Source organism: Delphinus delphis, chromosome X (assembly GCF_949987515.2).
Source record: "Delphinus delphis chromosome X, mDelDel1.2, whole genome shotgun sequence".
NCBI classification, from domain to species: Eukaryota; Metazoa; Chordata; class Mammalia; order Artiodactyla; family Delphinidae; genus Delphinus; species Delphinus delphis.
Genome location: NC_082704.1, coordinates 97,564,961 through 97,583,780, shown reverse-complemented (window position 1 = coordinate 97,583,780; position 18,820 = coordinate 97,564,961). Strand labels below are relative to the sequence as shown.

Below are 18,820 nucleotides of genomic sequence, written 5' to 3'. Positions count from 1 at the left end.
AAATGTGCATGAGGGGGGCTGTTGTATTCTTTGCTGGGCCTGCTTATGCATCTGTGGTCAGCTAGTGGCTGGATGAGCTATTATGACGTGATTCGCATGTCTTATGGTTGACAGGTCATTTAGGAACAGATGCAACTAGGTCTGTGTGTCTCATCATCCAACAGGCTAGCCCAGGCTATTTTACATGGAGACTTGTCAAGTTTGTGCTCGTGTCACATTTGATATTGTCTATCGGCCAAAGCAAGTCATGTCATAGAGTCATTCCAGATACAACGTGTGGAGAAAGACTCCACCTTCTGATGGGAGGAAATACGCTGCAAGAGCTGGATCCCAGGGAGAGGGCCAGAATTTGTGTCCATTTTGCAGTATATCACAAGGTACTGGAGAAAAGTTATCAGCGTGTTTTGTAGACTGAGAGGACTCTGAATTTAGATGCATGTAAAACAAGATGTGCTATGATAATTCTTGCTTTGTGAGTAATCGTTGCTGAGTTAGGCAGTTGGTTTGTAGCTTCTCAGCCAATGGTGGAGATACAGTATCCATAGTCTAGTGATTTTAAAATAAACAAAATACAGATGAGAAATACCATCTATTAACCACTTACTGCTGGGAACTTAGTGAATACTGCTGTGATTTAATACTGAAGAAAGGTTATGACTTTCTTCTGGTTACTCTCTTAGCTGGCCACTCTTTTGAAAAGAATTTTATTCTCAAAGCTGTTATTATTTTTACTCTTAATACACATCGTATCCCCATAGCCATAGACTGTATACAGAAGTAGCAATATAATGTAGTACACATGAAACTTCTATAATGTTATAAACCAGTGTAACCTCGAAACAATCCAAAAAGAAAAAAAAAGTGTTCCTACAGTCATATAAGAATCTCTCTTTTTTTTGGTCTTTTTGTGTAAGCATAATCATTGCCAGTCTTCAAAAACACTTATTCAGATAGTTTCCCCCAAGCACGTAATAGGATAAATTTATAGGTATTAAATAGAATGGAGACCATTCAGCCCTAAAATGTCACTCTTCTATCAGGCACACACTTGCCAGTTTGTTGGCCTCGACCGGGGCATGCTAGCAAGGGCTTCAGATGAGGTCCCATTGCAACACGAGAGCAGAAGGATTATTTCTCAGTTTATGTTTTGAAGTGTGTTGCTCAGACAGGCAACATACAGTTGTGTGTAGTAGCGTGAGCTACCTGTTACTTCCCTTGGCAATACTTTTAGCAGCAGTGTTTTTCCTTCTGCAGTGTGACAATATCACCTTGCCATTCGGAATAAAAAGAAAGGGCTGAGTGATTCTGAGCGTACTTTCAAACAGCCATGCAAACGAACAGCTGGCAGAAAAGACACTCCCTAAAACTTGAAACGTACTCTCAGCCCCTGCAGCACCTCGTGTGGCTTGAACTTCACACTTGATGAATGCCTCCCTAGCTTGTTCCCTCTCCTGAATCTTTTCATTCCCCTTCAATCTCTTGTACTGCTCCAGCCCTTACTGGGGAAGAAAACTGCAAACTGTCTGCCCCTAGCTTACTTCCAGATCTTAGTCTAGAGAAATTCTATTTTTGCATAATTGTCCCATAAGCATACAGTCTATCCGTTTCTCTATGCAGTAGAGGTTTCTAGCTTTCATCTTTTTTGACCAATCCACAGTAAAACTTATATAGCATGCCAGTGCAAACACACACATATCTCTATCTATAAATATTTCTCCATGTATGTTTATGCAATGGAAAGAAGAGTTTCACAAAACACGGCTTGTCCTTGCCACCTAATTCATCCTCATATTTCCCATTCTTTTCTATTTCATTACAAAGAACATTAGTGGTGATCCACTATATAGATTTGAAGACCTATTAACGGTTCATGACCTGTAGTTTGGGAAAATGCTGTACCGTGTTTTATCCATACCTCAGGCCTGGCCATCAGAAAGCTACATTCTTGGACCACTTTGCCTTGATCCCCATAAGATTACATCATACCCTTAACTTACGTTGAGAGGCACTGTAAAGACAACTACTGAAAGTGACTTTATTGAAGACTGACATCATGCAGTGTCTCCCATCTGAAAATCCAGGCAATGATTTTATTTAGATCTAAGAACAGAATTTAGATTTTACTTTACTTCACTTAAAGAATTGTGTTCTTTTCCCCTTATCCATAATCCAAATAATAAAATCGATCATATTTCCTTTTATATTTTTCCTTTCACTTTGGCATCCAGGAAGCCCACAGCGAAATTATATTCCCTTTAAAATTTTTATTGAAATATATTGATATATCAAAAAAGGCTTAGTCTTAAATATACACAGAATTTTCACAGTCTGAACACACCCATGTAACCAGTATCCAGATCAAGAAATAGAATATTACAGCGAAGCTCCCTTGTGCCCGCTTCTAATTATTACCCAGCCTCCAAGGGTAACCACTATCTTGACTTTGAACACCGTAAATTCATCTGGCCTGGTTCTGTACATTATATAAATGGAATCATACAGCATGTACTCTCTTATGTCTGACTTTTGAAGACTTGGATTCATCCCCGTTGCATGAAGTTGTTCATTCTCATTGCTGTATAATAATTCATTGTGTAAATGTGCTAAATGTTATAATCCACTGTTGATAGATATTTGATACAAAAAATGATGTTATAAACATCCTAAAATGTGTCTTTTGTTGAACATATGTGTACATCCCTTTTGGAAATATATCAAGCAGTGAAATTTCTGGGTCATAGGCAATGTATATGTCCAGCTTTTATACATTCTGCCAAACAGTTTTCCAGTGTGGTTGTACCAACTTAAATTCCTATCAGCAAAGCATGAGAGTTCTAGTTGCTCCACATCCTTCCCAACACTTTGTTTGTTTTGTTTGTCTTTCTCGTTCTGGCTGGTGTACATAGCTAAATTTACTAGGTATACCAAGCCCTGTGGTCTTCAAATGTGTGTTATAACTTTTCCTCCCTTCTTCATATTTTATTCTATTTCCTTAATCCTTAATTTTATCTATTAATTTTTGAAATTCATACATTCTTATCAGTTGCCCTGAGGCCTCTGTGGAACAATGTGAGGAATAAATACATACATAGTATAAACCCAAATCTGAATCCTCAGCTAATGCTGCCATTATCAAAACTCCTAGTCTTCCCTTTCCTCCAGTCCTCACCTCCAATTGGTTGAAAAGCAGTGTTGATTTTATCCCATGACCTGTCTTGAATTCAACCTTTCCACCAATTCCCAGTGCCATTTTCTTTATCCCAGGCCTTTATCTTCTCGTGACTGGACTAGTATAACGTAGTCTCCGTAGTATACATTCGCATGCTAATCCATACCCTCTTTTTCAAGCTTGTTTCTTCCCACTCCAAATTTAAGTTCATTTCTGTTTAAAACGAAAAACATTCAGAAGTACAGGTGATGGCAATTTTTTCTTCTCTATCCAATATATGAGAAGAAGCTTCTGGGGGACGAGAGTAATTCAAGCTGAAGACCTAGATTTCCACACTACAGGCTTGATATTAACTCAGGAATGTGAGCTCATATTCTAACGGGGACGTTGGTATTTTCTGCGTCTTAGTCTTCCTGAGATACAAAACCCTATATTGGCACAATACGTTTTTGAACTCCCAAAAAGCATAATCTGATTTCGTAACACAGCAGTATGTTAACATTCAAAAGATATATCTGTGCCTTAGTAAATTATTAATATGAGAGATTAGCTCGCAGAGTCAACTTAAGAAACTTGCTTTAGCTCTTCTTCCACTAACAAAAACATGCATGAAACCTGGTGACTTAGGCCTAGTTAGCTGCTAATTAAAATGTATGTCCCCTAATCCCAAGAGGTCAAACTAACCCCCGTTCTCTTTTTGCTTTTTTTCCCGTGTCTCCTCTTCTGTATTTAGAATCTGTGTGATATTGTGCTTCATCACAATCTGTGTGAATCTGTCTCCTCCCCTCCACTAGATTGTAAGCTCCTTCCGATCAAGGCCATATTTGAGTCCCTCTGGTAGAGGAAACTGATTACAATGTTGAAATATTAAAATATTCCCAAGGCCATCCTCCAAACACTTCCCAGGTTTTACTAATAGTAATGAAAAATGAGAAGAATTTCACAAGCAAAGACATATATAAATGCCCCATAAATATACCACAATTGCAGTCGTTTAAAGAAACGAATATAGGGGAATATTTAATAGCGAAACTTAGTCTAGGTATGGGACATAAAAAACGATTTCTTGGGAATTTGTGGATTAATTAAAATTCCTTGTGTTCATATTTCCCTTTTGTTTTCAAAAATGTCTTGACAAAAATAAACTAGAACTGAAGTATAAGATTCAGCCCTTGGTTAATTGGTTAAACTGGTTTTTTTTTTTTAAGTAAGAGTGTTTGTGTATTTATTTATTTATGGCTGAGTTGGGTCTTCGTTGCTGCGCACGGGCTCTCTCTAGTTGTGGCGAGCAGGGGCTACTCTTCGCTGTGGTGTGCGGGCTTCTCATTGTGGTGGCTTCTTCTGTTGCGGAGCATGGACTCTAGGCATGTGGGCTCAGTAGTTGTGGCGCACAGGCTCCAGAGCACAGGCTCAGCAGTTGTGGTGCACGGGCTTAGTTGCTCTGCGGCATGCGGGATCTTCCCGCACCAGGGATCGAACCCGTGTCCCCTGCGTTGACAGGCGGATTCCCAACCAGGGCGCCACCAGGGAAGTCCCGGTTAAATTGGTTTTTAACCTCCATTTCCCCTTTTAGGGATTCCTACCACATCCTGGCTGTTCAGTGCCTGCACCAAGAGTACTTCTCCATCAGGGTGCAGGGAATCTTTCCTTCCCACTGTCCCCCATAAAACCAATATTCACTTGTTCTCTCACTACTCTAGGGTTCTGCTCTCTGCCAGTATGAATGTGAATACGTCTTTTAACATGTGTGAATCGTATTGATATTTTAACCTCAGCCCCAAAAAGTAATAGAGTATGGTGTGAATTTTACTCCTATCTCAGGCTTGTGGTTAGTGATTTATTTTCCAAAAAAATAAAAAAGAAATCTTATTTTACCTACTTGCTTCCTTCTTAAATGTAGAAAACAAAAGAAGTAAAAGTTCCCTTTGCAAGTTGTTAAAGAGAAAAGACTGAAACTCTTGGACCGCTTGTCTTCCCTCATACAACAGTCTAAAAATGAAAAGTTAAAGTGACAGTGCTGATTTATTTTGTGCCATATTCCTAACACTGTTCCTGGACTTACTGGGTTTCCTTTAAGGAATTAACCCTGCACAACAGGCTATTTTGCATTAACATGGCATCCCCCAGCTTTCCAATCGCTTTCATAGTCATTATGTCACTTGACCCCTACTTTGGCCTGTTGCAGTAGTGTCCGAATTTTACAGAAGAGTCACCGGAGCTCCAGAGGGGTTAAGTGACTGGTCTCTGAGGGCTAGGTGACTGGCCTCTAGGGGCAGAATTGGTCTAGAGCTCTGCTTTGCTGGAGTTAACGCTTCCGCCAGAATATACAGCTCCGCTTGCTGAAGATAAAGATGCTGCTTTTGATCCTGGTAGATATTCATCTCAAAGGGGAAAAAAAACCCAGTGTCTTCATTCGGTAGCATTTGAATATTAAATTTTCCTTATCTGTTTCAACTTAGGAGGACTTCCTTGTTCGCTTAATTGACTGGTAATTCCTTTGTTTACTTTTTTCCGAATCTCAAGAACCAAGTCATAAGTATTAAAAATGGTTACATTAGCATTTAACTTTTTTATGAAATTCGAGTATTTCAGAAAGGGGTAAGATAGGCAGGAATGTGTGTAGAATTTTGCATTTTAATTAAAAAGCCTCGAAATGAAATGAACCTGTGACAGTAACAGATGACTACCTCTAAAAGCTGTGTTACTATTTGATGTATGTTCAGTATTTTCTTGTGGATAACAAGTCCCACGGCTTGTTTCAAGAAAAGTGACAAGACTAAAACAATTAAAAAAGACAAAGCTGCTCTTTTTTAATCATATTCTCATAAATAAAACTGGGTTGTGAATTATTTCCAGAGAAGCAGTTGACAAAGTATAAGTAAATCACTCTAAGAACTAAAGCTGTCTTGCTTTTTTTTCGAACGTTCAAACCAAATCTCTATCCTAGTCCAATGATGAATTTCCTTTGACAAATAAATATTTACAAAGTATGAAATGTAGAGTTGGTGCGCTCCCTAAGGCCAAAACATAGTGTTTAAACTAAAATTTAATATTTTCTCTCTCCTCGGATACACCAAAATAAGAACATAACTTAAAAATAATTCTCTCTCGTAGCAGACTGTCCATTAATCATTCTTTAGATGATATTGGCTTTGTGAGTATTCAGGTAAAAAGAAAACTGATTTCTAGATTGATCAGAAATTCTGAGAGTATTTATGGATTTGGCGAAAACAGTAAGATCTGGAGAAATAGAATTTCCTGCAACCCCCATTATGAAGTCAAGAAAGGTACATCTTTCAACAGCCTGCCACTTTCCTATGAAAATTCTTCATGTGGTACATGGCTTGATTGGGCAGATCCAAGGGTTAATTTACTTGTGATTTGAGAAAAGGCTGAGACTTCCTTTTTTTTTTGACTGTGGTGTGTGGGAGGAAGGTAGAAAGAGGCCCCAGAATGAATTCGCTAATTGGGGTTTTCACCTGCTGTGAGTCTAATGGAATACAAAGCCTTATTTGTAGCTGGAGAGGAAGGCACATTATGCAGAGTGTCAGAATTTCTGCCTAGTTTTGAAATTCCTGTTATTTGGCACCACCATTTGGGAAAGGCAGACCAATAGTTACAGCTTTGAGCTGTTGTTAAGGTGGACCACGAATGCCGTAGTCAGATCTGCTTGAACCACCGTAACCAATATCCGTGTTTAGCGGGAGGTGGTGTGCTCCGTATACCCGGGGTCCAGCACTGTAGCTGGCAGGGCTAATAGGTAACGCGGAGCAACCGCCGGGCCTGTGAGGTTAGAGAAGTGTGGCTTTATTTTAGTGAAGATGCTAAACTTCACATCTTTTCAGATGTTCGCCTTGATATAGGTGGCTCCGTGAAGTTTTGAAAAATCTTATTAGAAGAATACTGTGTGAGAGTGAAGCCCAGCTTGACTTTACCTGGAACCTGTTTGGTGAAATCTCTGGTTTAGATGGAAAAATAGGCTTTTGTGTGTGTGTGAGGTGCTCTGTGTCTGAACGTAGAGGCCTCTTCGTTTACTAGTTAATGCGAACTGACTGGATATGCTTATATCCAGAAGATGCTGCTTTCAGATTGACCTAAAGGGATTGTTATACATATTTTATTAGTACACCATGGTATCTGTCCTGACAATGACTCGCCATCACTGTACGCATTTGTGAGACATCTGATTCACTGTTCATGACTAATACTTGTACTATGCAAAGAGAAACATGGAATCCTTATGCGTTTACTGGATACCCAAATGTTGAAACTTTGCCATAAACTATGTGCTATGCTTAATTGAAGCAATACCTATATTCCAAATGGATTTTTATAAAATGATGCAGGTTATACTTAAGATTAGTTACAGAACGAAAAGCAGTTCAGATAGAGACTCTTGGAGCTAGAGGGTAGCTGGACCCTAGGGCGGTGGTGAAGTCCCTCAGGGCCATCCCCAGGCAAGTGCTCACTGCAGACCATTCCCTGTCTTTTCCTTTCCCTTTCTGCTCCTCAGTTTACCCTGGTAAAATCAGGCTAACATTGAAACCGCGAGCAGCCTAAAAGGAAAAGGATGGGTTTGTGGAAGATAGGAGCAGCCTGGCCTCCGTCCTTGACCCTTCACACCGTCCACTAAATGGGCCCATCCAAACCCACACCCTACAAATACTGACAGTTCAAATTGATAGCTCCAATCCAGACATCTTCCCTCTGAGTTGCAGACTCAGATGTCCAGCTGCCTTTCACATCACACTGCCACCTCCAAGTCAGCAGGCTCAAGACTGAATTGATCATCTCTCCCTGACCCTCGTCTGCCTAAACCCGTCCCCTCCTCCTGAAAGTCCTGGCCTGGTGAGTATTACTCATCCAATCTTGAGAGTCAGCCTACAACAGTAATCCTTAACCTTGGCTGCATTTTAGAATCACCTGGGGAGCCTTAAGAATCCCAGTGCCCAAGGCCAGTTAAATTGAAATCTCAGGGTGGTGAAACCCAGGCATCCGAATTTTTTTAACGCTCCCCAGGTGATTCCAGTGGTGGCCAGGCTTGAGGACCATTGCCCTAGGTCTTCCCTCTCGTTCATTCTTACCTCCAATCAGTCAAGACTCCTGTAGTTTTAACATTATTGTATTTTTTCCCCAGTCTCTCTCCCACTGCCATTGTTCAGATCCCCATCACACCGCAGTCACCCTGTATCTGGTATCCTTATTGCAAACTCTACTGATCCAGCCCCACACCATTGCCCAAGTGATTTTTCTGAAAGGCAAATCTGACAGAGCCACACTGACACTTAAATTCCTTCTTTAAAAAGCTCACCCGTACCTTTCAGGATACAGGTCAAGCTCTGGATCATCACACCAGGTCCTTCTGAATTTGTCCGCCTCCCTAATCTCTGTCTGGACATTCTCTCTCAAAGATCAAGGAGAGCACTGAAGCTCTTAGAAAGAATAAGCTGTTTCATGCCTGTTTACCTTCACTCCTGCTGTTATCACCGTTCATAATTATTGATTTGCCATTACCCCCAATGGGCCAGAAACTCCTTTGGGGCCTACAGAGGAGGCTTCTAGAAATAGCTCTCCAGTGAGTGAGCCTAATCTCCTTTTTAGCTCCAACAGGTGGAGTTAACTTTCTCTTCCATCAGTGGTCCCTACTCAGCAGCTGATCAAGTGCCCCAGAGGGTGGCTTTGACTGGGTGGGTCCCTGTTTAGTCTGGGTCCTGGGAGAAGTGGTACGTTCAAAAGTGGTCCTTGAAGAGAGTGTGATGAAAAAGGCTGTTTACTGAAATCCGAGCCATGTAGGAGAAATAACAAGGGCAAGGGGAGGGAACGGTTTAAGGAACCTGGAGCAAGCTGTTGCTATGGAAATGACTGTCCCACAAGACTCGTGGCCGGGGGTAAAGAAACTCGGCCACTGCCAGGCTCAAGACCAACAGGAGGGAGCTTGGGGAATAAATACCCCAACATCTCTCTCCTCCTGCCCTTTCATCTCCCGCTACAGGCCTTTCATCATTACCTCCCATTGGCTGAAAGTGAAAGGAAGCCAGTGGGCAAGAGAGCCCGATTGATGCCATCCACAGAGGTCCAACATCGTGGGCCACAGAGCAGAGTGCAAAAGGGCAGAGAATAGAGCTGGAAGGAAGAATGGGAAAATCCCCAGCACAGTCCCTTAGGTCAGAGAGGTCCTCATTTTTCTAAGTACCTACAACATTTAAGTGGTTCAAAAACTGGAGTTTGGAAAAATTTACTAGGTTGCCTTCCTAGACCTCATCTTATCTCATTCCTTCCTTACCTCTGTTTCTAGCAAATTGACTCTTCTCTGCTGTCAGCCAGCAGTGAGATCACTTACGAGCACACAAGAAAAATACAGATCTTCCCCCAGAGTAAAAGAAGCCACTTCTCTGGATGGCAGCATGACAGAGTGGCTAACAGCACGGGCCTTGAAGCCAGACTCCCTAGTTCCAATCCTTGCACTGCCACATTCTAGCCATGATATTGAGGACAAGTAGCTCGTGGTAGGTTTTAAAAGCAGGATTTCAACTTAAGTTTTTTTATGCTGCTTTCATATCTGTGGTTTACATCAAAATAATAATAATAAGGAGGAAGAGGAGAGCTACTACAAGTAGGCAATTAATGTATTATCATACATGGCATCACTATAATTCATATATGAAATGAGGATATATAAATTATGTTCTTTTCTTAATATCTTTCCCTAATAAAACAATATTCATAATCTAACTGATATTAACAACAAAGCAGTCGCAGTGAGGCACATGTCATTACTTTTTGTTTTTTTTAATTTATTTATTTTTTTACTTTTTTGGCTGTGTTGGGTCGTCATTGCTACATGCGGGCTTTCTCTAGTTGCGGCAAGCGAGGGCTGCTCTTCATTGCAGTGCACGGGCTTCATTGTGGTGGCTTCTCTTGTTGCGGAACACAGGCTCTAGGCGCATGGGCTTCAGTAGTTGTGGCACGCAGGCTCGGTGGCTGTGGCTCATGGGCTCTAGAGCGTAGGCTCAGTAGTTGTGGCCCATGGGCTTAGTTGCTCCACGGCATGCGGAATCTTCCTGGACCAGGGCTCGAACCGGTGTCCCCTGCATTGGCAGGCGGATTCTTAACCACTGCCCCACCAGGGAAGTCCTGCCCATGTCATTTCTTAATAATACTTTCTGTATTTAATTTCTAAAACAACATCAAGATTTGGGAACAAGCCTTCAAGTGCCTATAACTCCAGTCTAAAAAAGAACTTAAAGATATTTTGGAGGATTGCCATCTGTCAAATTTAAGAAAAAAATTGAATAGTGATTTCTAATTTTCCATTTTTTTCAATGAATTGTTCCGACTAGTTTTCTAGCTGGACACTGAGAAAATAGATTTGAGCATTTATATTCTAGAGAAACATCAGAACTCCTGAAGCTTGAGCAAGTAATTTAAAAGTGTAAAACAAACAGACAGAAAAAAAAACAGAAAGACAATGTATCCTATCACATAGGTGTTACAAACCTTTAGTTGGTTGATTTCTAATATTTACAAATGCCCATGCTGGGAGGTTTGTGTCTTTTCATTGGAATAGACATAAACAATATTTAAGGGATGTGCTTGATACGTTGACACAGAGATTACGTCACTGAATGACACAGATTGCGTCACTGAATGACACAGAGATTATTATGTCACTGATTAACTGCAAAGGCCACCACTTCCTTATCACAGAACACTAACCCTTCTCCCCCAGTCAAAGATAGGGGCAGATGTAGAATCTCCAGTAAGACCAAGGGACAGCCTCACCCAAAGACAGTCCTAGCGTGCCCCCCCTCTGCCCCCCAGACCTTAAGAGCAGCCGCATCCACAACTCACTGGCTCAAAATGACTAAAAGATAGCAGTAAGGGCTCAGTTTAGCAGGCAGAATGCCAGAAGTGCCCTATTTGCTTTAAAATAGCAACACCAATCAGATCTGCATGCACGTGTCTTCCGTGATAACATTTACATTTGTATTTGGTTTGTCAAGGGTAATGAAGAAACTTGGCACTCCCTTTCCCTTTGGTTCCTGCACTTTATTTTTGCCTCTTTTGTCGCGCTGTAGCAGACGGTAAAGGGAGATTGATGTCTAGAATCCTTTCAGCTCGAACATTCTCCGGGGCCGGGGGAAATGTTGAGGAAAAAAAAAAAAGAGGATATTTAAAAAGATAAAGGGGAACACTTTTTAAACTGTAAACTGAAGTAGAACAAATCAACCAGAACAGAGAGTGAAAAGGAAATGGTTAAAAGAAGATAAAAAGAAAAAGCAGGCCAACAAAATAAATGGACAAAAGGGGACAATGAAACCACTAAGGGAGTTTATCTGAAAATACCCTTTGGACTCTAATGGAAGATATTATGTGAAGGCTGAGAAAAAATTTTGTGCTAATGAAGGCTTTCTTCTCTTCAGAATATTTCCAAGCCTGTAAGGATTTTGCATACTTAATCTGTGTCGTCATATTGCAAACTCTACTATTAGAAATATTTGAACTACCAGGCCCTGTAACTTTTCCAATGGAACGTTCCATTGGAAATGGTTTCCTTTTAGGTTTCTCTAAAGAATACTAAAAGACCACACGGTGCCACACCGTTGGTGGTGGTTTTTATTTAAAGACTCTATACCACTGGTTCTCAAACTTCAGTGTGCTTGAAGTTTCTGATTCAGTAGCTCTCTCTGGGCTGGGGCCCTGGGGAATTTTCATTTCTAAGAAGTTCCCAGGCGATGCTGCTACTGCTGGTCCCAGGACTACACGATGAGAACCACTGCTATATCACAAACACACAGACAAATGCTTCCTTAAAAGCCCATTTAGCCCAGGATGAGCAGAACCTGAATGTCATGTCCTTACATCTCCACCAATTTAATCTTCAATTGGGGGGGGGGGCGCGGCGGGAAGGGAAGAATTATGCTTGTGAATTTTTTTTCTTTCATTCTCTAAAAAGAAAACTTTTGACCCACACACTTAATTATCTGCGATGAGGTCATTTGCACCTAGGTCATTTATTTAGGCAACAAGTAGTCTTGCTGGAGGTTTTAAGGGGGTGCTGGCAGGGCGGTGTGAGGCTTCCAGGTTCCCGGCACTACCTTAAATCTCCTCCGTCTTTCTTTCTTTTCTTTTCTCTTTCCTTTCCGTGTTGAAAGCCCCGACTGGCGGGTCTCGGGGAGTCCGGGTTCCCAGGGCGCTAGGTGGGGGCGGAGCCCGGCCCAGCCCCGCCCCGTCTGCCCGCAGCGCCCCCTCCCGCGCGCCCCGCCCTCCCGCCCTCCCGCCCGCTAACCCGCGCTGGCTCCTCCGCAGTGCTTTCAGCTGCGAGCCTGGGCGGCGGCGGCGGCGGCGGCGGCGGCGGCGGCGGCGGCGGCGGCGGCGGCGCTCGACTTTCAGGGAGCCCGGCGGCTCTGGGAAGCTCACTCCTCCGCTCGCTCCCTCCCCCGGCCGCGGAGCCCTTGCAGCCATGAGGGAACAGCTCAAAGGGTAAGTGCAACGCGGCGCCCTCGGGTCGCCGCAATCAGTGCACTTGTGGCGCGAGCAGGGTGCGAGCCGAGGCGGCCAAAACTTGGAACCGCGCGGCGGCTGGACCCCCGGCGTCCGGGCGCAGGGGCACCTCCCCCGCGGGTCCTCGCGGCGCCGCAGCAGGTGCGCCCCCGGGGCTTCCCCCCAGCGCCAGGCTCGCCGGGAGACGCTTCCCCCGGCTTTGGAGCGGGCTCGGAGAGAAAAGGCTGATGTCTCGCCGTACCCGGAGGGGACAGAGCGTTCCCCACGCGGGGATTGGGGCCGCGGGAGCTTTTGGCTCCTTTCCGGGTTGTCTCTGTGGACGTGAGCCAGGCAGGCTGTTCCTAAATCGTCGCCCGACCTCGCAGAAGGAAGGGGCGCGCCAGGTTCTACCTTCCATTGCGCTGCAAGTGCCAAAAGGTCAACTTTCTGCCTGATTTCTTCCGAGGATTCCAACTGACATTTCCCTCGTTGCATTTTCTACTGTGTTCGTCCCATGCCCCAAAACTTGCAGAGATCGGGAGAGAAAGGAAAAGCAATTAAAGCCTAGAAGTCAAGGATTTGACATAGAGGATTGAGGGTGTTTTTTTTTTTTCTTTGCCCTCTGGGGTTGAGTGTGGAGTCATTAATGGGTGTCCTTCTCTCGCTTTTCTCCAGGTGTTTGTGCTTGTCTTTAAGCAAAGTTTGTCATTCCCGATCCGATCATGGCACTGAAAAGGGCAGGACACTGTTTATCTCCGTTAAATTTGGAGTTAAGTTTGAAGCTTGAATTGAAGGGGTTTAGTTGCCTGAGGGAGACATATTATTAATTATAAAATACTTTAACATGAAAAAAATTCATCCAGTTTAAGTGACGAACCAAAGTTTTTAAGTGAAATAAACATTTGTGGCCAACAAGCTCCTCTTAGTCTCTCTGCTTCTTTACCCCTGTCTCCTCTCCTTGTCACCCCCGCATCACCCTTTCTTTTTTGCCTAGCTGTTTTATTTCCTTGTCCCAAATCCCCTCCTTGGAGGATACGGTTGCTCTTGGAGAAGCAGAGGAGCGAATGAAACAACATGGGTATATGAAAGGTTTCTGACCCTTGATCACCGTAGAATTGGTTTCAGTCCTCATTGTTTGATCTTGGATTGGACACGACCCTGAAGTGAAATTGCTTTGGCCAAAGTTGAGGGTGGGTGGGAGTTAAGCCCTGAAAAGCAAACATTACGGAGGACTAGTAACAGCTGGAACAGTCACCGAGGCAATCATCTTTGCCCTGCCTTGAGCCAAACAGAGTAAAACGTTAACAATTCCAGGTAACAAGAAATGGGGACTAGAATAGGATTTCTGATGCTTAGACCGACACCCCCCACCCCCTACCCACAATAGCAGAAACTTTTAAATATATTTTCCCCTTCCCACCCTGCCAGTATTCCAGCCATGCAAGCCAAGTTCAACATTCACCATGCAAATGCCAAGGTTTCTCTAGAAAGAGAGTCTGATCCCCAGATTAAAGGGAAATGATTTTGTGTGTGTGGATCAATGGGCTCCAGATTATATATGGAGCCAAACTCTAATCCTCTACAAATCGCAAGAGAATGTTACCTTTTTATATCGCTGCGTAGCGATTAGTTTCCTCCCTGGGAAGTAGTAGAAAGATATTTTTTTTAAAAGGCGACTGTTTGGAATATTTTCAGTACCAAATAACAGTGGTGGCAGAAGAAATCTTATTTTAATTAGGCAACTGCCATTTTCCCGGGGAGAGCAGTAGAAATTTGTTACTTTTTATAAGTGTTTAATATTTGTTTTTAAAGAAACTAAAGAAGCAGTTCCAATAAGTCTGATATTCCAGCACTGACAGCAGGAACAGCTCTGAGGTGGTTAGAATAACCTTGCACACTACTTGAAACTAAAGAAGGTGAGAGAAAATTTAAATTGTGTGGTAGGAAATGAGGTCAGCTCTGCTCAGTGGAGTAATGCTTTAATTTCTTATTATTGACAAGTAGGTGTTGCCGGGGTCTTTTGTCACATCCAGTGATCTTGTGTTTTAATTTGTTTCTGGTTCTTATCACGGCTGAAAATAAAAAGGGAAAGAGATTATTGTAGCTTATACACATTTTTTTTTTTTAAAAAAAGGGGAAATCAGAGTTTGAAGGCTGTTCAGAGAGGCATATCTGATGCCAGGTTTTGGAACCATCAGGGCCAAAATCAATAACATTTTTTAAAAGATTGAAAGGGCGTTTTAAGGATTATTTATGAGGCTGTGTTAATTTCTGTGTTAATGCATATGTAGAATTTTGATCTATGTTGAACATCATTGTTTTCAGGAAGACTGAACACAGATGTAACCATTAACTTGTGAACAGGGTCTGGAATTGCCATTCTGGTTGCACATGGTATATGGACAGTGCATTTCCGATGTGAAAAGTGAAGTGCAGAAAAGAGACAGTAACCAGAAAAACAGTACCACCCACCCTTCCACCACCAGCTCCCCAGCACAGCATATTTTTCTATATTGTCTGTGTATTCCAGGTGAACCTGAAGTGCTTCTCGTGGAGCTACTAAGAATCCTCTCCTGTTTTTGAAGATAGGCACAGAGTCAGAAATACAGCTGTAAAACCTGTATTGATCACAGACCAAAAGTTGGTTTGTTCTGTAAGGTAGACTATAGATAGGAGTTATGCAGATTCGTGTTTACCATTTCATCCTGTTCATACTCATCTTTCCTATCTGTTTCGGAGGTTAAATAATGTCCCACCAGGGCTTTGGATTCATCACAGATTGAAAATACCCACATACAGTGAAGTGACTATTTGGTTCATCATGTAGTTACCCCCAAAGCTAGAGTCATTTCAGCTATGTTGCCAATTGTTTTTAGCACTCAATGATTAAAAGATAATTTTTCTAGTTTGGAGGATTAGTCACACCCTTTATTCTTCTCTTTCCACTTGTGCTCACTTCTTTCACTTACTGCCGGGTTGTAATGGAAGTGAAACTAACTCGGCAAAGGTGAAATATAAATCTGGTTTTCTAGTTACTTTGCATTGCTTAAAAATAAAAGGCTTTCGTGTTGGAGGGGAGGAAGGTAAAAGAAGATTAGCTTTTGGATTCGTTTGAGTTCATTTATCTAGGTTATTCACATACCCCAGAATCACAACTAATTGGGAGAAAGAATGAGTACCTAGAAAGGACTAACTGGTATGTGTTAGCACATGAATGGAGCGCAGAAGTAGGGGCTTAGAATTTCTTCCTTCCTCCAGTAAAGGACATTTCAATTTAGCTATGGACAGATGGATTAAATAATAATTTCTAAAATCCCTTTCGTAATTTTTAACCACTGGAATAAATTCCTTAAAAAGGTGGAAGTGTAGGTATATCAACAGTCATGAGATCTTCTTTGGAGGGAGGGAGCTACATGAAGCTCCCGTTCAGTCTATGTGGGATTGTCCTGTCACTCGTAGGCAAGTTTCTCTTTTCTTTTGGAATTGCGTTTGGTGCACGTTATTTCCTGCCCGTGTTCCTCCGATTTGAAGTCCATTACAGATGGTGGCTTTTCAGACTGGTTCTCTCTGTCTCTGTCAGGTTAGGTTTGTCAGCTCAGACAGACGTTTTTCTGCCCATCGATTGAAGATGCTACAGTCCTCCCACATGTGGTAGAGATGGGATGTTATTATTACGTAGTGTGTGTAATAAGAGCCTGTACATGTGGACACATGTGCTTTCCCCCTTTTCTCCCTCCCTCCCTGGTGCTCACATATGATGGCCTTTGGAAATGGCAGAGGTCTAAATGCAGGGTGGTCTCAATAGAAGGTAACCTTTCCTTGCTGGACACTTGTGTATGGAATTGGTACATACACAGTCTCTTTCGGAGCTAAAAAAACATCCGAGAATAAGCAACACTTTTTCCATGAAGCTGCATGCTGCAGCCTCCTTGTGCTGTGCATATAAAGTACCAGTCCTTCCCACCCCTTCTCCAGATCATAAGCCAGTGTGGACATGGGGCTTTCAGAAACCCCCTAAAGCATGGACTGTATCTTTTGCTTGTCTTGCTCTGTAAGATTTGGATTCTACTCTGGTACATTCCCTCGACTGACTTACTCCTCAGCCACAAATTGTCTCTGTGGAAAAGTCAGACAGAAACAAACAGGTTTGGAAGAGACTGAAACAGCCCTTCCCCAATGAACACTGTCTTGTCAACTTCTTCCCCTAGCCTTCACCATTCAATCGCTGAATGTAAATATCAGAGGGATGGTGTCTGAAGTTGCACACTTTGGGGAATTTCCACATGTTTTTTGTCATTTGTGACTGTGTTCTATTTATCAAACCACAATAAATGTTTCTCTCTTTTGCTTATTTTCTTGAAAACAGAGGTAATACACATCGAGTGTTACTTTTGCCCTCTGTGAAGGGTCTTAGGTGTGGCTGACCTAACCACAGTTGGATCCTCATCTATATTATAATCAACTAATGAAAGCTTTACTTTTAGTGGGCAGTAATTTGGGGGCCACGTAGTAACAGAAATGACCACATATTGAGCGCCAGAAGGTATCGGTCTATATCAGCTCGTCCTATATCAGCTTGTCCTTTAATGCTCCCAGGTAAGCGGGCTGGCCCCAAATTTCACAGCTAGTAGGCCACAGAACCAGAATCCAGTCCTAAGATTTAACACCTACACTTGACATTGTTGGCCTCCCTGAGCTCCTCTTTCTGTGTGCAGCCGCTGTGCTTTCTGCTCCCCTTGAAGTGTCCACAGTTAAGCTAGTTCTCCTCTCTCCAGTCCCACCTTTCCCTCAAAGATGATGAATAGGCTCTGCTTATGAGTACTGAAATATGGTTCAGGGCTGCGTTTTACTGCATAAAGCCCAGTCAAGTAATTCCCGAAAACTGGAAACACGATGCTATGGTGATTTATGTAGATGGGCCAAAGTAAGGAAAAGTATATGTAGTTATCTCTCCCAGGTTTATTCACGGAATCGAATGCGGAACAAAGGTGTTTTGTTCTTTCTGTGGCAGGAGCTGATAGCCAGCAAACACACTTAGCTAAACTCCAAGAAATGGAAGAGAACTGTGAATGCTTCATTCAGGCCCACGTAAACATAGGAAAAGGTGCGGTGGTATATAGAGTGCCGAGTTAAAAGGACATTCTAAAAGTAATGGGAAGAGGGAAGATACAATCTATGAGTCAGGCAATGGATGGACCTTAAGCCGAAGTGAAACACAGTCATCATAGAGATGAGATCTGGATACGGAGAAGAAAGTAATGGAAAAGTGTCAGGGACAGTGAAAGCAAATGAGAACTGAAGCGATTTATTTATTAAACTAATATCAGTATCTCTTTGACAGAGTTGAATAACACTTGTCAGTGTCTTTTCTGTATGTTCTGAATTGGACGGCTGAAGAAATCCTGATTTTTGATTATTGAGTACCTAACAAGGTCACTTTCTTATAACAGAAGTGCAGCCGACTTGGGGGTACAAAAAAGAAACAAATGCTGGTTACCAAATAATGATCATATTGCTTTTCCTGTTGAGAGCAAACGTTGGGGTCTCTCTCCTTGTAAAATAAACATTCGTCACTGCAAGATGGAAGGCCTGTCAAGTAATGAAGCCAAATGAGCCAAAGGCATACCGTGCTTTTTTTTTTTTCTTCTTGTCTCCTTTTCTCTACTACTCATTCTAAATTCTAAAGTCTCTCTTTGTATTTTATGTTTTAGCCACGAGACCCAAACAACTTGCTGGGACCATCCCAAAATGACAGAACTCTACCAGTCTTTAGGTAAGGACATGGCCATGTTTCCTCCAGATGAAATGACAAATGACTCGTAGGATAAAGTAGTTGGTAGCGCGCAAGCCATTTGTTGTCTAAATACATCACTAGATTGTTTAAGGGGTGAAAACAGCGACACCTTTCTATTCAGAATTGACAGTCAGCTTTCTTTTTTTCCGAGGTTGCTTAAAAATAAGTTTTAGGATTGCACTGATTCCCGAAAATTCAGTATATCTGAGAGGGCCAAAAGGTCTTGCTAGTTTTCTTTTTTCCCTAAAAGGATGGAAAAAATACTTGTAATTGACGGCTATGCTTTCCCCCCAAAGAAAGAAAAGGGTTTCAGGTTGTTCTTATTGATTTCTTCCTTCTGAAACCAAGGAGGCACTTTTGCCAAGTTACGAATG

General features: G+C 42.4%; 1 protein-coding gene across 6 annotated transcripts in view; it reads left to right on the top strand.

The window, feature by feature from the left end:
* Window positions 1-18,820, top strand: part of DMD (dystrophin) — a 2,124,682-nt gene that overhangs the window by 1,958,661 nt on the left and 147,201 nt on the right. For 3 of the 6 annotated variants that reach the window (XM_060001925.1, XM_060001919.1, XM_060001920.1), the window contains one exon: window positions 18,364-18,425. In XM_060001925.1, coding sequence (XP_059857908.1) covers window positions 18,364-18,425 — 62 coding nt within the window. Of the gene's footprint in view, window positions 1-12,510; window positions 12,653-18,363; window positions 18,426-18,820 lie in introns of those variants that run through there. The other 3 variants (XM_060001921.1, XM_060001924.1, XM_060001923.1) reach the window with 2 other exon arrangements.